We start from the raw sequence: 17230 nt of genomic DNA, 5'->3' as shown, positions 1-17230 counted from the left end.
ATGGAGTCTGCAGGGGCGTGCTGATTAACATGCTCCAGCAGCCTCCACGTCATGTCTATTCAGCATCCCCATGCTTCAACATGGTGACTGGGGCACTTGAACTAAAGCTCACTGAACGAGTTTTAGTTCAAGCGCCCCTGCCGCCATGTTGAAGCACGGGACACTGAATACACATGATGCTTTGGGTGCTTTAATTAGAGCAGCTCTCAGAGCCGCATGTATAGATGTGTAAAAGACCCAAGTGATACCATACAAGCATTTCTGACAGTGGCCAGATTTTCATAATTGCCAAACGCTCACAGCTGCAGTTGAAGCAATGGGATCCCAGCTGGTAAATGGGATCAGGCCCTTTTAAAAATTATCGTGTTGAGATCACTGATAACTGATAAGAGTAATCTGCTTAAGGAATTAAACGGTCCAGCCAAGACAATTATCTGTAACTTCATGATACTCGGTTTAATTTGCTACCTTCCAGCTCAAAACTGAGATCCTGCGTTCGCACAAGGAGTAATATAGTTCCTTCATCTGTGGTGCTTAACTAGATCTAAATCCATGCTGTATTGTAAGTGGAGATTCAGGTAGAGATTCATGCTGGTACCATGCTGTATTGTAAGTGGAGATTCAGGTAGGGCTTCATGCTGGTCCCAGCCATGATTTTCATTTCTAAGAATTTTATTACTGTTTGTAAGTGAAGCCAGTAAAATATTTAAAACGAGGATTCAATGTTAACTTCTAAATGTGTTTATACTAGTTCAGGATAGTAACAACAATGAAACAACAACTTTGCGTAAGAAATTCTGAACCTTTTTAGAAGATTGGTTGAAAAAAACAATGTAGAGCTGTACTTGCATAGGGAAATAGGCTAGTCATACAGAAATGAGTATCATTGTTAATAAGATTTTTTTATTATTATTTCTCCATAGGTATTGGAAGGAAAACCTATCTATGTTGACTGCTTTGGCAATCTAGTGCCACTTACAAAGAGTGGGCAACATCATATATTCAGTTTCTACGCCTTCAAAGAAAATAGACTTCCACTGTTTGTAAAGGTAATGGAATAATTTGGTCATGGACTAAGGTTTTATTCAGGGCTAGCTCTGAGCTGTCAGTATATGAATTGGACTGGAAAATATCTTCTCCTGTAATAAATACTGTAGTAGGTGTTGACGTGGACAACTGCTGGTCTGGTTTATTTATAATTTATTGAACATGGCTGCACAAAATCTAGGTAAACATTCCTTGTAAATGTAATAATTTGTGGTTATGTACTGCATGCCATTTTCATCTATCCCATGTTTTTCACATTTCAAGCCTGTGCATAGGAATGATGGTATCTACCTTAATGAGCTTTGGCTCACTACAGAACAGCTCCTTTGATTGATCTGTTTTGCAGGTACAGTCCTCTGCTTCACAGAAATAATACACTGTAAAATAAATGAGCAAAAATACAAGTCCACAATAATATCAACAGACTCTAACATACTATTTTGCATAAATAGATCTCAAAGTGCTTTGCAAAGGAGGTTCATATCATTTGTCAGTTTGTATAAATTGGAGTTATCTCCTTCCTATTCCTGTGCTCCATCTCTAGTTGTTTTGTAGTTCATAAACTTCCAGACCACTGTGTGATAATGCTGAACTTGACTATGGTTCACTATATTGCAGAAAACTGAATATTCTGGTATGTTTCTCTGGCATTCATCACAATGTTGTCATCACAACAAAATTAATCACACACACATTTCACAAGATATCTGTTCTTCAACTCTGGCTCCATCGTGGTCTTGCTAAAGGCAATACAAAATCTCCTTTGACTTCAATACTAGCAAGAATGAGTTCTTTATGCAACATCTATCATGCATATGAGGGTGCAAGAATTCATACTGAATTCCCATCTCTACTCCAAATCCAGCTTTTGTTTCTATACTGCTTACAAAATAAAGTTTTCAAAACTGGAGTAGAAAACTATAAAAGTTAAAAGCTGCAACCAAATGAATTGCTACAGAAGTAGTGACTTAAACCCCATACCAAAGTGCTATGTGTTCAATCCACTTCCTTCATCACAGTGGATGAGTGAGCTGATCATACTGACAGCTGTGCATTTTGCTCATCAACATTCATATTAGTGTTGGGGACAGTTGGTGGTACAGATCTGCTAGGCTTATTAGGACTTTGAACTGATGTCCTCTGTTTTGGAGGAGGAATACAAGAGGGTGCTTTGTATTTTCATTGAAGAGATTTGATTATTTAAAAAATATAATCACTAGCAACTGAAAATGCCAGTCCACAGAATAGCAGACAGTTACAAAACAGAATTTCCTACAGTGCTCTTGAAGGGTGTTTCAAAGCTTTCCTATGGTGAAGATCCCTAACTTAAGGGCTGGGTAGTTCTGTATGGCCAACAGGGCTGCCAGGGACTACTGTGCAAAGATGACATTTTTACATTCTTTGTTAAATTAAAAACTCTACTAATCATTGTGATTGGTTCAATATATTTAACCAGTCATTTTTCCATAGAAGTTACTTGAGGTCATGAACTTTGGGACAGTTCCAAATTCTGAATAAGCTAATCATAAACAAGGAACATCCTGTTGCATAATTACAGTATTTGTCCTGTGCCTTTTGCTCTCCCTCTACCCCTTGCTCTTCTGTAAATTTGTTTTCTTTATTGAGAACAGATCCAGCTTTTGTTTATATCACAAACTGTTGACTTTGTGTGGTCATATCCCATCATAGGCTTTCCAAGACAAGTCTCAAAGCATTTGATGTGACTTGACATCCTGTTTAATCTGACAAAAGCATATGCAGCTATATTTCAGAGTAATTTTACCACTTGGCCTGGGTGGTAAAACCAATAAGAAGGCATATTTCTTTATTGGTACCTGTTCAACAAGTTACATTTTCTAAGACTGTTTGCAAAATCTAAAAGTACTTTTAAGGTATTTGAAATACTCTCTGTCTTGTGTGTAATTGCACCATAAAGGTGTCTCCCAAATAGCACAAAGCATCAGAACTTACAATGCTTCTATACAATGTTGTTAAATTTGGGGTTAGAGTGGTCTCACTTAAATATTTTGCATAGCTTTCAGAGGTTTGGCAGTAGGTTTCTTCACTCAAGTGCAGTAAATAGGGATCAAAATGATTAGATCTTCTGAAATGTAAGGGTTTTTTTTTAGTGTGAACTTTGTCAAATGTGTTCCTCACTGATTCTGTACCTATCACAGCAATTAAGTTATCAAGTGCTGTGTTTTATGCAAATAAAGTAGAATGTACAATAACTTCTAATAATCTATGTGGGAGGATAAAAGAGCAAGAATATGGTGTGGTTATATCTGAGGTGTATTTTTATACTCCCCCCCCCCCCCCCAGCCCATTTAATAGAGCAATCAAAGATGAGTCCCATTATTTTTTCAAAGTTTGGGGACCAAATTCTATTTAATTGAAAAACAAAGTGATTGCAGGCCATCATGGGAGCATAATCACAGTGCAGTTGCAGTCTCTCACAGCATTCTACAGACAAGTCTCTTTTAGTAATTTCAAATGTATAAATGTATCTGTGGTTTTCATTATCCTCCTGTCTCATTCCCACTGCCTCATGCATCCACCTACACCTACCTTCACACCCATCAAACAAGGAGCAGCAACAATAGACCTCCCATGAATTTATAATTGCATACAGAAGCTAACTTCCCTTCCAGATCTAACTTCCTCCTGCTAAATACTTTTAATGACTGTATCTGAAGTGCGCTGTAAAACAAAATTGCTTTTATGCTTCAATATCTTTGCTTCATTAGGTACGAGATACAACTCAAGAACCTTGTGGACGACTATCATTTATGAAGGAGCCAAAATCTACAAGAGGCCTAGTACATCAAGCCATCTGCAACCTAAATATTACGTTGCCAGTTTACACCAAGGTACTATAGCAGAGCTTGCTTTTTTTTCTTTTTTTTACAAATATTGCCTATGATCACATCACAGAATGATTAGCAAATAGGCTGAAGGACAAAGGATTTCTAAAGACTTATTAGTCTCTAATGAAGTATAAATAACACCCACAATATTTAGCACTGTAGAAAATAGGACTGGAGGTAACCTCAGGATATTATTTAGGTCAGTGCCCTTTCTGAAGGCTGCAATGTCCATGCCTAATCATTCAAGACAAATGTTTGCCTAACCTGCACAAACAAACTTCCAGTAGTGTTGATTCCATAGTTTTCTTGAATACTGACATAATCACTCATCTGAAAATACAATCTGCATCTATGACCTAATATTTGTCTACTAGGGGAGGAGGGTGTTTGTGTTGGATTTTGGTAGCTCATATAGCTTTCTGTCTGAATTTCTAATGAAATGCAAAGATTATAGACTTCATAGACCTAATGCAGTTTGCTCTGGATTAGACCCATGATTAAGGAAAGTCAAGGTGGCTGCTGGCCATTTTCATGAGCAGACTGTGGGTTGGCAGCCATCTTTGCAGACAGAGCATGGTGGCCCCCCCACATCTCTGACTGGCCAGGTGGACTTAGTGTCCCCACCCCACACCACTAATTTGTTGTGAGTAGGGCTGTCCATCATGTGGCTCTGCCCCTCACTCTGAATTGGTGGTGAGGAGTGAGCTGTATGATGGACAGCCCTTGCAGCCAACCAGCAGTGAGAGGCAGAGGCAGCACCCCTTCCCATCCTTCCCCCGGTGGGCTCCATGGGTGGGCACAAAGGACTGCTGGCTCCCCAGAGGGTGTCAGCATTTTATTTTTGGTGAGTTGTTTTTTTTCAGGGACCCTGCCAAAAGCATGGCATCCACACTTTTTCATGGAGCCCACACTTTTTTTACTGAGCCTGCCCAAAATTACAGTTTCCATGAAAATTATGAAACTGCAATTTTGGTAGGTCCCTAGCCATGATAGATTTATTTCTATTCAGAAATTATGCTGAAATGTATATAAATTATACCCACCAGTAAAAGACAGAACTGGGAATCACTAAATAAGCTGGGCATAGGCAATGCATAGGGCGGATACGGGGGGCAGCACGTGCATCCCCTGAGACTGGCCACTGCTGAAGCCACCACCGGCTTCTATGGGAGGTCGCTGCTCACACCCGCCTGCCCCTCACTGCCAATGCAGCCAGCGGCGTCTGCAGGAAGCCCCTGCTTGCCTCTTGCCACCCACCCCTTCCCCCGGTGGTGGAGGTTGGCTGCGGGCAGATACCACTGGCAGCAGCTGCAGGTAGTCCCCACTCGCTGCTGCCAATACTGCCAGCGGCGGCTGCAGGTAGTTTCCACTCTCCGCTCACCACCGTGGTGCCCCCTGTCACGGGAGACACCAATCATTCATGAAGCTAGGCTTGCATCCCAGCTTTGTCAGAGACTTCCAATATGATTTGGGGCATTGACTGAACACTGTAAGTCTTAGTGCCTTCCCTGTATGAAGGGGCTTATAATTTATAACCCCTTCTTAGGGTTTTAGAAGGATAAGGCAATTAATTAATTGTTAATGAATTACACATACTGTGTTCCTCAGAACTGCAATATATTTTTATTATTTTATTAAGGTAGTCATAAAAAGCTTTAAAATCAAAGTCCATTAGGATGGCATTTCCATATCTTGCTCAGTGTTTGAGCCAAGGAGCACCAAAGGCATTGAAACAATTTTTATTTATTTCAACGAGAGTTAGACCAGGCACTAAGACAGAATGTGCAGGACACCAGCACAATTCTGTTACTTTTGCCCATAGGTTCCTGCACTGTCGTTATCAACATTGTAGCAGGTGACTTCCATTAATGCAGGGGTTGCCAGCCTGTGGCGTGAGCTTGTGTGTGTGACATATGGCAGATCAGGGAGAGCAGCTGATAGGGCAAGAAGCAGAAAACAGAGCAGGAAATCAGGCATGGACCAGAGTAGAGACCAGAAAGCAGATGCATAGTTTGGGCAGAGGAAGGGGATGGGAGTGGCACTTGGGGAGGGTCTGGGGATAATTTGTGACACTCCTGTCAAAAAGGTTGGCCCCCATTACATTAGTCCATTGAGCTACATGAATATTATCAGTCCGAGTATTGTTCATGCAAGATAGTCAGGCCTGTGCTTAGAGATGCATTTTACCTTTAATGATTATAAAGAATTAAAAGAGCATACTGTCTCAATAGATTAATATAAGCGCATTGTAGAAAGTGCTTTGCAGTAGCTGTTCAGAGGGCCACCTTTCTATATATGCTGCAGCACATCTCATAAAATTTTAGTTTTACAAGGGGAACCTTCTCCATTATTTTAGAGGATTTGTCTGTGCTTCCTTAACCTAAAATATAAATAAATATTCTCTTGAGCATGCATACCTCATAAGCCTTATAAAGCTGGATTTAGGACCTTGTGGAAACCTAACACTCTCAAGCAACTTTTCAGTGTGTAATTTATTTGACTCTGCAGCCTTTTATATTTAAGTAGACCTTCTAGATATTTTTTTTCCAGTTTAGACTTTTTAAACTGATTGCAAAAGCATGCTTGCTACTTTTATCTGTTGAATGTTATCTGAAGTGACACTTTTCCTATTCTTTTCTTCTAAATATTCTGTAATTTCCCTACCCTGTTTTTCCCCTCTTTTTTGCATGGCATTTTGGGGCTGAAAGGAATCAGAATCAGATCAAGAACAGGAAGAAGAGGTAATTTGCTGTAGTGCTGTCATTATGGGTGCATCATTGCTTGTATGTACTAACAAGAGACAACTAATACATATTTCTTAGAAGGCTGAATTGTTTCCCTGTGTATTGGCCATCGGTCCTAGTGTTACCAGGATGGATTAACATTTCCCATTTTAAGGAGCTGAATGCCATTCGGTGATGCTTGCAGGTTGGACACACATAGTGATTTACTTTATCTGAAGGAGATTTCAGAGTATGTTAAAATACTTTTGTTCAAAAATAGATCTACAGAATACTTCTTCACTGAAAAGCTACCTGCATTTTTTTGCAAGCATGGGAAAGACTGTGGGCAGATAATTCTACTTAGCACAGATGAGAGGAGTTATCATCATGGTGCTAGTTATACTTTCCTGATTCTGAGGAGGTCCTGGCCCTGGAAAATTGAGATGCCCTCAGAGGAAACTGGTGGAGTGGTATAGCTCTACTCTCTTCTTCCATCCCCTGATACAGCCCAAACATACTTACCATGTAAGAATGGAGGCAGAAACATATAGCACAGTTACATCCAGCAGGGAGTTCCCCTGAATCTGGTCCACTGCACTGTCTCAGTGGAACAATGGAGCTGCAACCCAATCAAGAATCTGGACTTTATGCAGTAGAAGTCCATGGTGATGGTTATGGATTTCTGAGTTGATTAGTAGAACCCAGTGTTAACCCAAAAGAAAATATTTAGGTTGTTAAACATTTAAGAAATGCAGCTTACACCTTAATAGAGGAATAGGGCCAATGCTCCTAACACACACACATCTACACATGCATTAATGCGCTTTAGGTAATGTACTTGAAATCTAGTGTCCCCATTGGCTCCGAGATCTTGAATTCTCACCTCTCTTCTCTTAAATGAAACCTGTAGTTCACTAAAAACTTCTTAGCAATTTTTATATTTTCAAGTGGTTGTATTAATTTATTTTGTGAATAAAATTTACTTGTATTATTATGCTGACATAGAGAATCACTGGTGAGCTCTTGGAATATTAATTATCCAAAAATTAGATCCATCTTAAGGAGTCTGTTTTTCTCTCAATGCATCAGTGGGATTTCCAGTAGCAATATGGAAATTGCTGTTGAAGTTCTAATGGATCCTTACATTAAATCACACTTGCTTGCATCGGATTCACCAATAGTAAAATGGCCTAACAGAGATCATGAGCCATGCATTGCCATGTCACAATTTGTAACAATTTATTTCTACCCTAATCACTCCCTTGAAAAGCAAGCAGTAGGGTCATGTCACATTTTGATTCAGTATATTGCACTATATTTGATTCAGTTACTGCAGTTATTGACTTAAGGACCCTCTCCTTAGCAGACGTGGGCATTCTTGACACTTACTGAAGATGTTCTGTGCACCGCAGTGTCATAAGCGATACTGTTTCAACAATGCCTTCTGTTCCCTGCCTTCATAGAGTTGGCTCACAGAGCTCTATTTCAGATTGGTGCCTCCACAGTTTTGGATCTATTAATTCCATTTACATATGTTGATCTTATTTCTGTACACAAATGATTGCTCTGGCAAAATTGCCCTGGCAAAATTGTACAGGCAGATCTCTGGGACTATATACCTCCTTCAGTTTCTAGCAGCCTGAGTGATAATAGCAACCAAAACTTTTTCTTCATATCTGAGGTCAAGCATGCTTATTAGTACATGCAAATGTATCCCTTAATGTTCTTATAAGGATCTTGAATTTTAAATGAGACTAAAACTACCTCATCCACTAAATGCATACCTAATACACCCTGCAAGTCGAGCAGCACAATGTTCCGCTTCATGGTAAGCAGGACTTCTCATTGGTAGAAATATATATTAGAGCCAAGTCACACAAGACACTTCAGCACATGTTAAACACACTTAAAATGCCAATATCTATGTGTTCAGGCAGAATAACAGGTGCTTAGCATTTTCCTATTGTACTGTATCACAGCAAAGTTACGCCTTTTTACACTGTATTAAGTAACACGTGTTGAGTTAATGTGGGACTGTTCCACAGAGATAATATGATCAATTGTGGTCCTGGGGCTGGGACCCACAGTCCACCCATTGTGGGTCCCAGCCCTAGGATCACATGGGACTCTCAGATCATCTCCAGTGCAGTACCTGAGCTGAGACTAACAATTCAGCAGATTTTCAGTCCCAGCCCTGGAACTGCACCAGTTTCCAACTGGCTCCAGTGCATTCCCAGGGCCGAGACTGAAAATCAACTGATTGTAGGTCCCAACCCCACACTGCACTGGAGTCTGGAACTGGTTCAGTGTGGTGCTGGGGCTGGCACCACAGATCAGCTGGTTGTGAGTCCCAGCTCCAGCAGCACATGAAGCCAATTGAAGACTACAGTGTGGTTTGGGTGCTTGGACTGATATCAGCTGATTGGTAGTTCTCAGCCACCACACTGCTCAGGAGCCAGTTCAGAGGCTGAGTCTGACAATCCTTGATCATAGCAAGCATTACTGTGTGACTGCTCAGAACACATTCTAACTTTTAATACATCGGCGTAATGCTTATTATGACCCCAGATAAAATGCAAGTGTCCTGTGTGACGAGGCCCTTAGTAATATTAAATAATACCTGTTTGTCCCTTGTGCTGACAAGTTTCTACTCCCTATGATCTATTTGTGCATTCCCGCGTCACCTAAGTGTAGGAATAATTTCATAGTAGTGCAACTTCACTCTCACTAATCTACAACCAGAATCCTCTTTGCTGTCATCCCTATTCATCATATAGGCATGCAGTACTTAGCACCTATGTTGTACAGGGTGAAGCCCAAATTATTACCGTAACAAAGTAGCTGCCATTAGATAACTGATATGCTCTGTCAATACAATAAATAACTAAAACCATTATTACTGTCAGTTTATAAACATGCACAATTCCATTTAAATCACTGGAACTGTATTTGTTTATAATAATGGTGGTCTTCACTCATCCTGTGACTTTCCTACCATCTTAATATACATAGCAATGATGATATTGTAACTTTAAAACTTTTTTTTTTGCTCTTTTTCAGGCTGATGTCACATCAGAAAAAAGTAAGATTTTGTAAAAAAATTATTATAATATCTAATTTTGTATGGAAGCTGGCTAAAAATAAAGATAAGCATGAGAGAGATCCTAAGATCTAACTGTCATTATTAATAGCGATAATAGTTTTAAAAATGTAATAAAAAGCAATGTAATTGAAATGCAGCTATTTAGTTATTAACATTATTTAACTTAATTAATAAGCAGTAAATTCTAAAACAATTCATTTAAGCATTCACTTTCCTTCAACATCCCTAGTGACCCTGCTATTGCTATTATGCTTGTATAAGGTACCCATCCCTCCATTTTATGTTTTTGTCCACATGTTGACATAATATTGTCACCTCATTTTTACCAGAGAAATGACAGTATCACTTTTTTAATGAAAGCATCTCTAAAGTTCCAGATACATTTCATTAAGTTCATTAAATGAAACTCAGGCATGTATAAAAGTGATACTGTTCAAAGTAATCAGACCCCCATTACTGTGGTGAAATATGACTGGACTTTGTATGGCTTTGCTTACATGCCCTACTTTTTATCATGGAACCTGACGTCTATTAAGTGGAATTTTAGGGGTTAATGATTCGTCTAATGAAGATGCAAACCAAAACAGTCTTTTCCATCTGAAAAGTATCCTTGAGAGCTGAGAGCTTTCATATGAAATTTCAAATGTGATTGTCTTACCACAGGCACTCGAAAAACAATTACTTTTGATGGTTTGGGTTTTCAGCCATCTTTAAAAGTGACTACAACTAAATGCAGAAGACAGAGTTATTTTTCTTGCTGTATTTTGAAGTTTTACTATTTCCCCATTGCCGTATTACAAATAAATTCCATAATGTATAATACCCAGTGTTCAATGAGTTCCTTCCTGGTCCAAGAATTTTACAGGATTAATGTTGGTTATTTTCATTATGCCTAATAGATCTCTTCTCTTCTGAGCTTCATAATAAAGTTTCCAACTTTATCATGGTTCACTATAATAACTTTATTATTTTTCCAACTGCCATTTGATCATAGACCCCATTGTAGGTAGTCTCATTTAAGTTAAGGAGATTCTAAACTAGACTTTAGACATATGCAGAATTACAGCCATGGACTGTGGACAGCTGCGTCCATTTTACAAGGCTGTTATTTCAATGAAATTCCACAGGAGGGGTGATATATCAACCCTCTTCTCTTTTGTAGTTGAAGCTAATGTTATTCATTAGAACAAATAAGCTTTCCAAAGAGATTGGGTGAGTCCAAAAATTTCTAACATTCCAAAACATTCAGATGCAGCTAATGAGGACCCCAAATCAGGAGCAGCAGGATATGCTAGCTTGGGTCTGCATGCTCCTGTGGAATTTCATTGGAATCACAGCCTTGTAACATAGACGCAGCAGTCCACAGTAGCAAATAACATTACATGGCTGGAATTGAACATCAAAATTCTTTTGACTGGACCATGTGTAAAGTATCTTGCAGATGACACCAAACTGGGGGGAGCAGCAGATACGCTGCAGAGTAGGGCTAGCATTCAGGGGGACCTAGACAAATTGGACCAAAAGAAATCTCATGAGGTTCAACAAGGACAAGTGCAAAGTCCTGCACTTAGGACAGAACACTCCCATGCACCAGTACTGGCTGGGGACTGACTGGCTGGGCAGTAGCTCTGCAGAAAATGACCAGGGGGGGGAAAGTAGAAAATAAGCTGAATATGAGCCAGCAGTGTGCCCTTGTTCCCAAGAAGGCTAACAGCATATTGGGCTGCATTGGTAGGTGTGTTGCCAGTAGGTCAACAGTAGGTCAGTATTCTCTATTTAGCACTAGTGAGGCAACATCTGCAGTACTGTGTTCAGTTTTGGGCCCTCAACTACAGAAAGGATGTGGACAAATTGGAGAGAGTCCAGCATAGGGCGACAAAAATGGTGAGGGTGTTGGGGGACATGACTTATGAGGAAAGACTGAGGGAACTGGGCTTATTTAGTTTAGAGAAGAGGAGACAGAGAGAGGACTTAATAGCAGCCTTCAACTACCTGAGGCGGGGTTTGAAAGAGGATGGAGCTACACTGTTCTCAGTGGTGGCAGATGACAGAACAAGGAGCAATGGTCTCAAGTTGCAGTGAGGGAAGTTTAAGTTAGATATTAGGAAGAATTTTCTCATTAAGAGGGTAGTAAAATACTGGAACAGGTTAACCAGAGTGGTGGTGGAAGCTCCATTCTTGAAGGTTTTCAAAACCCAGCTAGACAGAGGTTTGGCTGGAATGATCTAGTTGGGGATGGTCCTGCTTTGAGCAGGGGTTAGACTAGATGATCTTCTGAGGTCCCTTCCAACTCTAATGTTCTATGATTCTATGATCTGAGAAGTGCAATTTCTTTCAAGTGATTCCGGAGATGTTGCTTATTTTGCATCAACCATATATTGCTCTGTTGCCCTTCTTTCCTTTAGTAAGCATCTGGCAGTACTATAAAACAGCATAGAGATAAACTCTTAGTCTAGGAAACATGGCCATCCAGTTTTACTGTACATAGTTTCCCAATGGAGGAATATTAAGACCTCATGAAACACAAGGAAGTACTATAACAGCGTGTTTTTGTGAGGAAGTACAAATACTTCTTATTGCCCAACATCCTTAAAATATTAGTACTCCTTCAAGTAATACATTATGATGCAGAAAAAAGTTACACTTAGTAGAACATGATTCTTTTTAAAAAGAAGAGTTTCATCACATAAGTGAGTATGCTGTTCTGTACATAACCAACATTAAACCTGTAACAGTTTATTCAGTTGAAGGCAAATGTCCTAATAATCCCTCCTTGAATTGGGTCTTGTCCTGATATATCCCCTCATGAAGTTATACCCTATCATGTGCTGCCTACATCCAATACTTTGTATATTGGTTGTAGAGAACAGAGAGTATTTCACCACAGTATGTTGTGTATTATTTCATGTAGTCTTTTGCTTTATAACCATTTTCCAGCTAGTGCTTTTAAGTGAGGTTACATACCCAGCAGTGTTTGCAGCACCTTTGCTTTGCATGGAAATAACTTGGCTTACATAAATTGTGTGTTTGTGTCCAGTGTGAATGTCTCTGATTTTTGGTTGCCATACATTACATTTTTTTAAAATTTAAATCATTTTTGGTTGACTCGGATTCTTTTTTATTTTCCTTCATTTCTCTCTCTCTCTTTTTTCCTGTTCTTTTTCTCCTCCCTCAAACAATTCATTATTTGTCAATGAGGATGTTCCAAGGAAAGGACCATGCCTCTTAAAAAACATGTTTGTTTCATTGTTTAGGTGTGAAATCCCCTTAGATGAAATGCCGGTTTGCAGCTGACTCAGATCTCTATATATTTTATCATATTTTAGATCACAGCAGAATTAAATACACATAAATACAGAACTTTGGATCATTAAGAAACAAAATGTATACTCTTACCCAAATGTTGTTCTGACAGTTTGCTACCACTGGCTTTCACTTAGAGGAAATCGACTTTCAACCAATTCTAATGCTTTTTTCCTCACCTTTTTCCTGTTTTTTTTTTAATTTAAACATTGATCTGTAACATCTGAACAATCTTGAGATGCCTGGTTTTGTGTAATTTCACTGTGTTACCCCTTTGCTTTTTAAATTTTTTTTTGTTGTTATTCTAAGTTTTTTTCAATGGTGTCCTGATTTTGTTTGTTATAGCTTTGATGTTGTTCGTGTGGGTGTGCTATAGTGAGAAAAATAAGCAAGTTATTTCCTGCCCATTTTTCTTTTCAGTTTTTTTCCTGTTAGCTTTGCTTTGCTCTTGTACCCTCAGATCTTGTGGATCCACCATTCCCAGCCCATTTTGTTGACCTTCCTCCACTGCAACCAAAGACTGTCATTTCCAAACCTGATTACATTTTTCAATCTCTATTTTCAATTTCCATTTTACTTTCAATGTTTTTTCATTCACATCAAAGATGATGACGAGACAGAATCTACAGAAACGTCTATCCTGAAAAGCCATCTGGTTAATGAAGTCCCTGTACTAGCCAGTCCAGACTTGTTGTCTGAAGTTTCTGAGATGAAACAAGATTTGATCAAAATGACTGCCATCTTGACAACTGACCCTACTGATAAGTCAGGTTCCATTAAGGTGAAAGATCTTGCGAAAACCACTGAAGAAGAGCCAGGAGAGCCTTTTGAAATTGTTGAAAGAGTGAAAGAGGACTTAGAAAAAGTAAATGAAATTCTGAGAGGTGGAACCTATGGAGGAGAAGAACACGTCCCACAGAAGTCCCCTCTTGGAAGAGAGGTAGTGGAGGAGGAATGGGTTATTGTCAGCAATGAAGAAATTGAAGAGGCCAGACAAAATGCTCCTTTAGAAGTCACCGAACCTGTCTGTATAGAGGTCAGAATTGACAAAGGGACAACGAAGGAAGAGAAGAAAGACATGACAGGAATGGTAGACTATCTTACTGATGACTTAAAAACGTTAGTGTCTCTTCATGAGGTGCAACCACAGACATTACAAGAAGATTTAACAGGAGAGAGATTTGAAGCTGTAGTTTTAAGCAGGGGATCTGAAAAGGAAGAACAGGACTATCCAACAGCAGAAACTCAAGGTGCACAGGAGCAACATAAACCAGGCTTGGAAATTAAAAAACCAGTTAGGAGGAAATTAAAAGAAAAACAAAAGCAAAAGGAAGGAGACACACGAACCACTGAAGAACAATCTGGACTAACAAAATTCAGTTCAGAGGAGTCATTAGATGAGGAGCCAGGTTTAATGCCTGCAGCTGTTCCTGAGGTTAGTGCAGTGTCCCCAGTAATAGAAGAGACTCCTATTGGCTCAATAAAAGACAAAGTAAAAGCTCTTCAGAAGCGGGTGGAAGATGAACAGAAGATACGTTCAAAACTACCGGTGAGAATTCAAACAAAAGGGAGTACTGTGGCTGAGCGGCCTACTAAAAGACCAGTGCAAGCTAAAAAAACGGTGCATAAAGCACAACCACCTGTTTCCCCCTCTGCTAAAACAGAAAGACTTGAAGAGACTATGTCAGTCCGTGAGCTGATGAAAGCCTTCCAGTCAGGGCAGGATCCATCCAAGAATATATCTGGGCTGTTTGAGCACAAGTCTCTCAAAGAAAAGCAGCATCCCCCTGGCAAAGAACCAACTCAGCGAGAAGCAGTTGGTTTAAAAAGTAAAATAGCACAGGTCCATAAAACAGACAGGTCAGATCGCCAGCCAGCCAGAAAAAGCCAGCCATCTACAGGCCTGAAAGATTCACAGTCCAAAAAAGAGGCTCAGGCCTCTTTGCGTGATGTTATAAAGGGAGAACAAGTCAAAGCACAGAGCTGTAAAACAGCTGAGCCTCTCTCTCCGGTATTTGTTGAAGAAGAAAGAGTCAAAGATGCAACACTTGTGAAGGAAAAGGCTACTGACGAGCAAGGGGACACTGACTTCCAGATTAGCCCTGACCGAAAAACATCAACGGATTTTTCTGATGTCATTAAAGAAGAGCTGGAGGATAATGACAAATATCAACAGTTTCGACACCTCTCGGTCACCGAGGAGGGAGAGCTTCACTTAGAACAAGTCCTAACCAGTCCTTTTAACATTGCTTTCCCATCAGAGCATGTGAAAGACGGGTTCCTACCTGCTCTCTCTTTACAAAGTGCTGCTTTCGATGGCAGCTCAGAAAGCCTCAAGCATGAAGGTGTAGCAGATTCTCCTGGTAGTCTGCTTGAGGGAACCCCTCAGATTAGCTCTGAGGAAAGTTATAAGCATGAGGGCCTGGCAGAGACTCCAGAAACAAGCCCAGAAAGTCTCTCTTTCTCACCAAAGAAAACCGATGAGCAAATAGGAGAAACTAGGGAAACCACTACAGCCCACAAAACAGCAGAGGTATGCTCTCCAAAGGAACTCTCCTCGGCTGAAGATGACAAAGTTATTGCTGAGAAACAGCTGGCTGCTGTTACTGAGGCTATTACGTCTCTTTCTGATCAGTCATCAGAGAAACTGGTACCTACAGCCTCTGAGAAAGAGGCAGGCAAGTTTGCAGATAGTAGCTCTGCTTCCATCATGAAAGATGTTAAAAGTGATCAAGAAGCAGAAACCACTGAACACACACATTTAACTCGATCTTCGGAGGGGCATGATACCACCGTGGAAAAAGAGAAAGATGCAACCTCTGAACCTCTCCGTGTTGTTGTTAGAAGTCCCCAGAGCTTGGAACTGTCACTTCCTAGCCGTGACAGTGAAAGCTTTAGCCCAGTTGCAGATGAGTCCTTGGCCATAAGTCATAAAGACTCACTAGAAGCAAGCCCTGTGCTGGAAGATAATTCATCACACAAAACTCCTGATTCCCTGGAGCCCAGTCCTATGAAAGAATCCCCCTGCCGCGATTCTCTTGAAAGCAGTCCTGTAGAGCCAAGGGTGAAGGCTGGGATTCTTACAGGACAGGCTCCCGTTCAGCCTGTCCTTGGTAAAGGAGAAACCTGCCCGGAGCTGGCATCGATACGTTCCAGAATCCTTCGTGAGCCTGAAGGAAGCACTGAAGACGACAGTTTAGAACAAACATCCCTCGTGGAGAGCTCAGGGAAAAGTCCTCTTTCACCAGAAACCCCCAGCTCTGAAGAAATTAGCTATGAAATCACACCCAAAACAGCAGACTCCCAGGCACAGTCCAGTATCTCCAAGCCAGTCATAATCCCTGAAGTCAGTGAAGAACCAGAGGATGATCCAGAAAGTGAACCAAAGAAAAGGGTCACACCAGAAGAGGAGATGTTTAAAATGGTGACTAAAATCAAAATGTTTGATGAACTAGAACAAGAAGCAAAACAGAAAAGAGATTACAAAAAAGATTCCAAGCAAGATGAATATTTTCCAGTCCCTGACTCAGATGCTGCATGTGAAGCTGAAGTACTAGAGCCAACAACTCTGGAAGGAAAGGGTATACCTGCAGTGTTGACTTCTTCGTTGGAAGCTAGGAAGAGTTCTTCGTCTTCAGAAAGTGAACCAGAATTGACTCAGCTGAAAAAAGAAGCCGAGTCAGGCCTCTTCCTGGAGCCTACAATTCGAATGCAACCTCCTTCACCACTTCCATCCAGTATAGATTCCAGTTCCAGCCCTGAAGAAGCCGGATTTCAACCCATTGATCCAAAACAACATGCTTTTAGGATGGGGGAGGATCAAGAAGAATTGGATAAGACAACCGAGGAAAACAGCTGCAAGGTGACCACAGAAAAATCAAATGTTTTTCACCCTGATGCTGATATCATAGCAGAAACTGCTGAATCAACGGGTTATAGTACAGAAGAAAGTGAGACAATTAGTCCTAATGGTCCAGTCACACACCTTGATGATGCCCTTTATCATGCTATAACTGATGAGACTAAAAAAGAAGTTCAGGTCCTTCAGCCTTCACAGCAGGATGATACAACTGAAAAAGATAAAGACCTTACTGCTACAGGGGCTGTCTCTGAGAAGTCAGGTGATGACCCTTGTGGACATACTACTTCTCAGTACTCTATATCACAAGACAGTGATTTGACTGCAG

General features: G+C 40.3%; 1 protein-coding gene across 1 annotated transcript in view; it reads left to right on the top strand.

Annotated features, from left to right (window-relative positions):
- Positions 1 to 17230, top strand: part of LOC102384966 (ankyrin-2) — a gene marked incomplete at its 5' end in the record, with an annotated part of 125796 nt that overhangs the window by 75165 nt on the left and 33401 nt on the right. The window contains 5 exons of the mRNA XM_025213363.1: positions 924 to 1049; positions 3795 to 3917; positions 6623 to 6655; positions 9698 to 9719; positions 13649 to 17228. Of these exons, the coding sequence (XP_025069148.1) occupies positions 924 to 1049; positions 3795 to 3917; positions 6623 to 6655; positions 9698 to 9719; positions 13649 to 17228 (3884 nt within the window). The remainder of the gene's footprint in view (positions 1 to 923; positions 1050 to 3794; positions 3918 to 6622; positions 6656 to 9697; positions 9720 to 13648; positions 17229 to 17230) is intronic.

The sequence above is a fragment of the Alligator sinensis genome, unplaced genomic scaffold, assembly GCF_000455745.1.
Source record: "Alligator sinensis unplaced genomic scaffold, ASM45574v1 scaffold563_1, whole genome shotgun sequence".
Taxonomy (NCBI): domain Eukaryota; kingdom Metazoa; phylum Chordata; order Crocodylia; family Alligatoridae; genus Alligator; species Alligator sinensis.
This window is presented reverse-complemented; position numbering and strand designations above follow the sequence as displayed.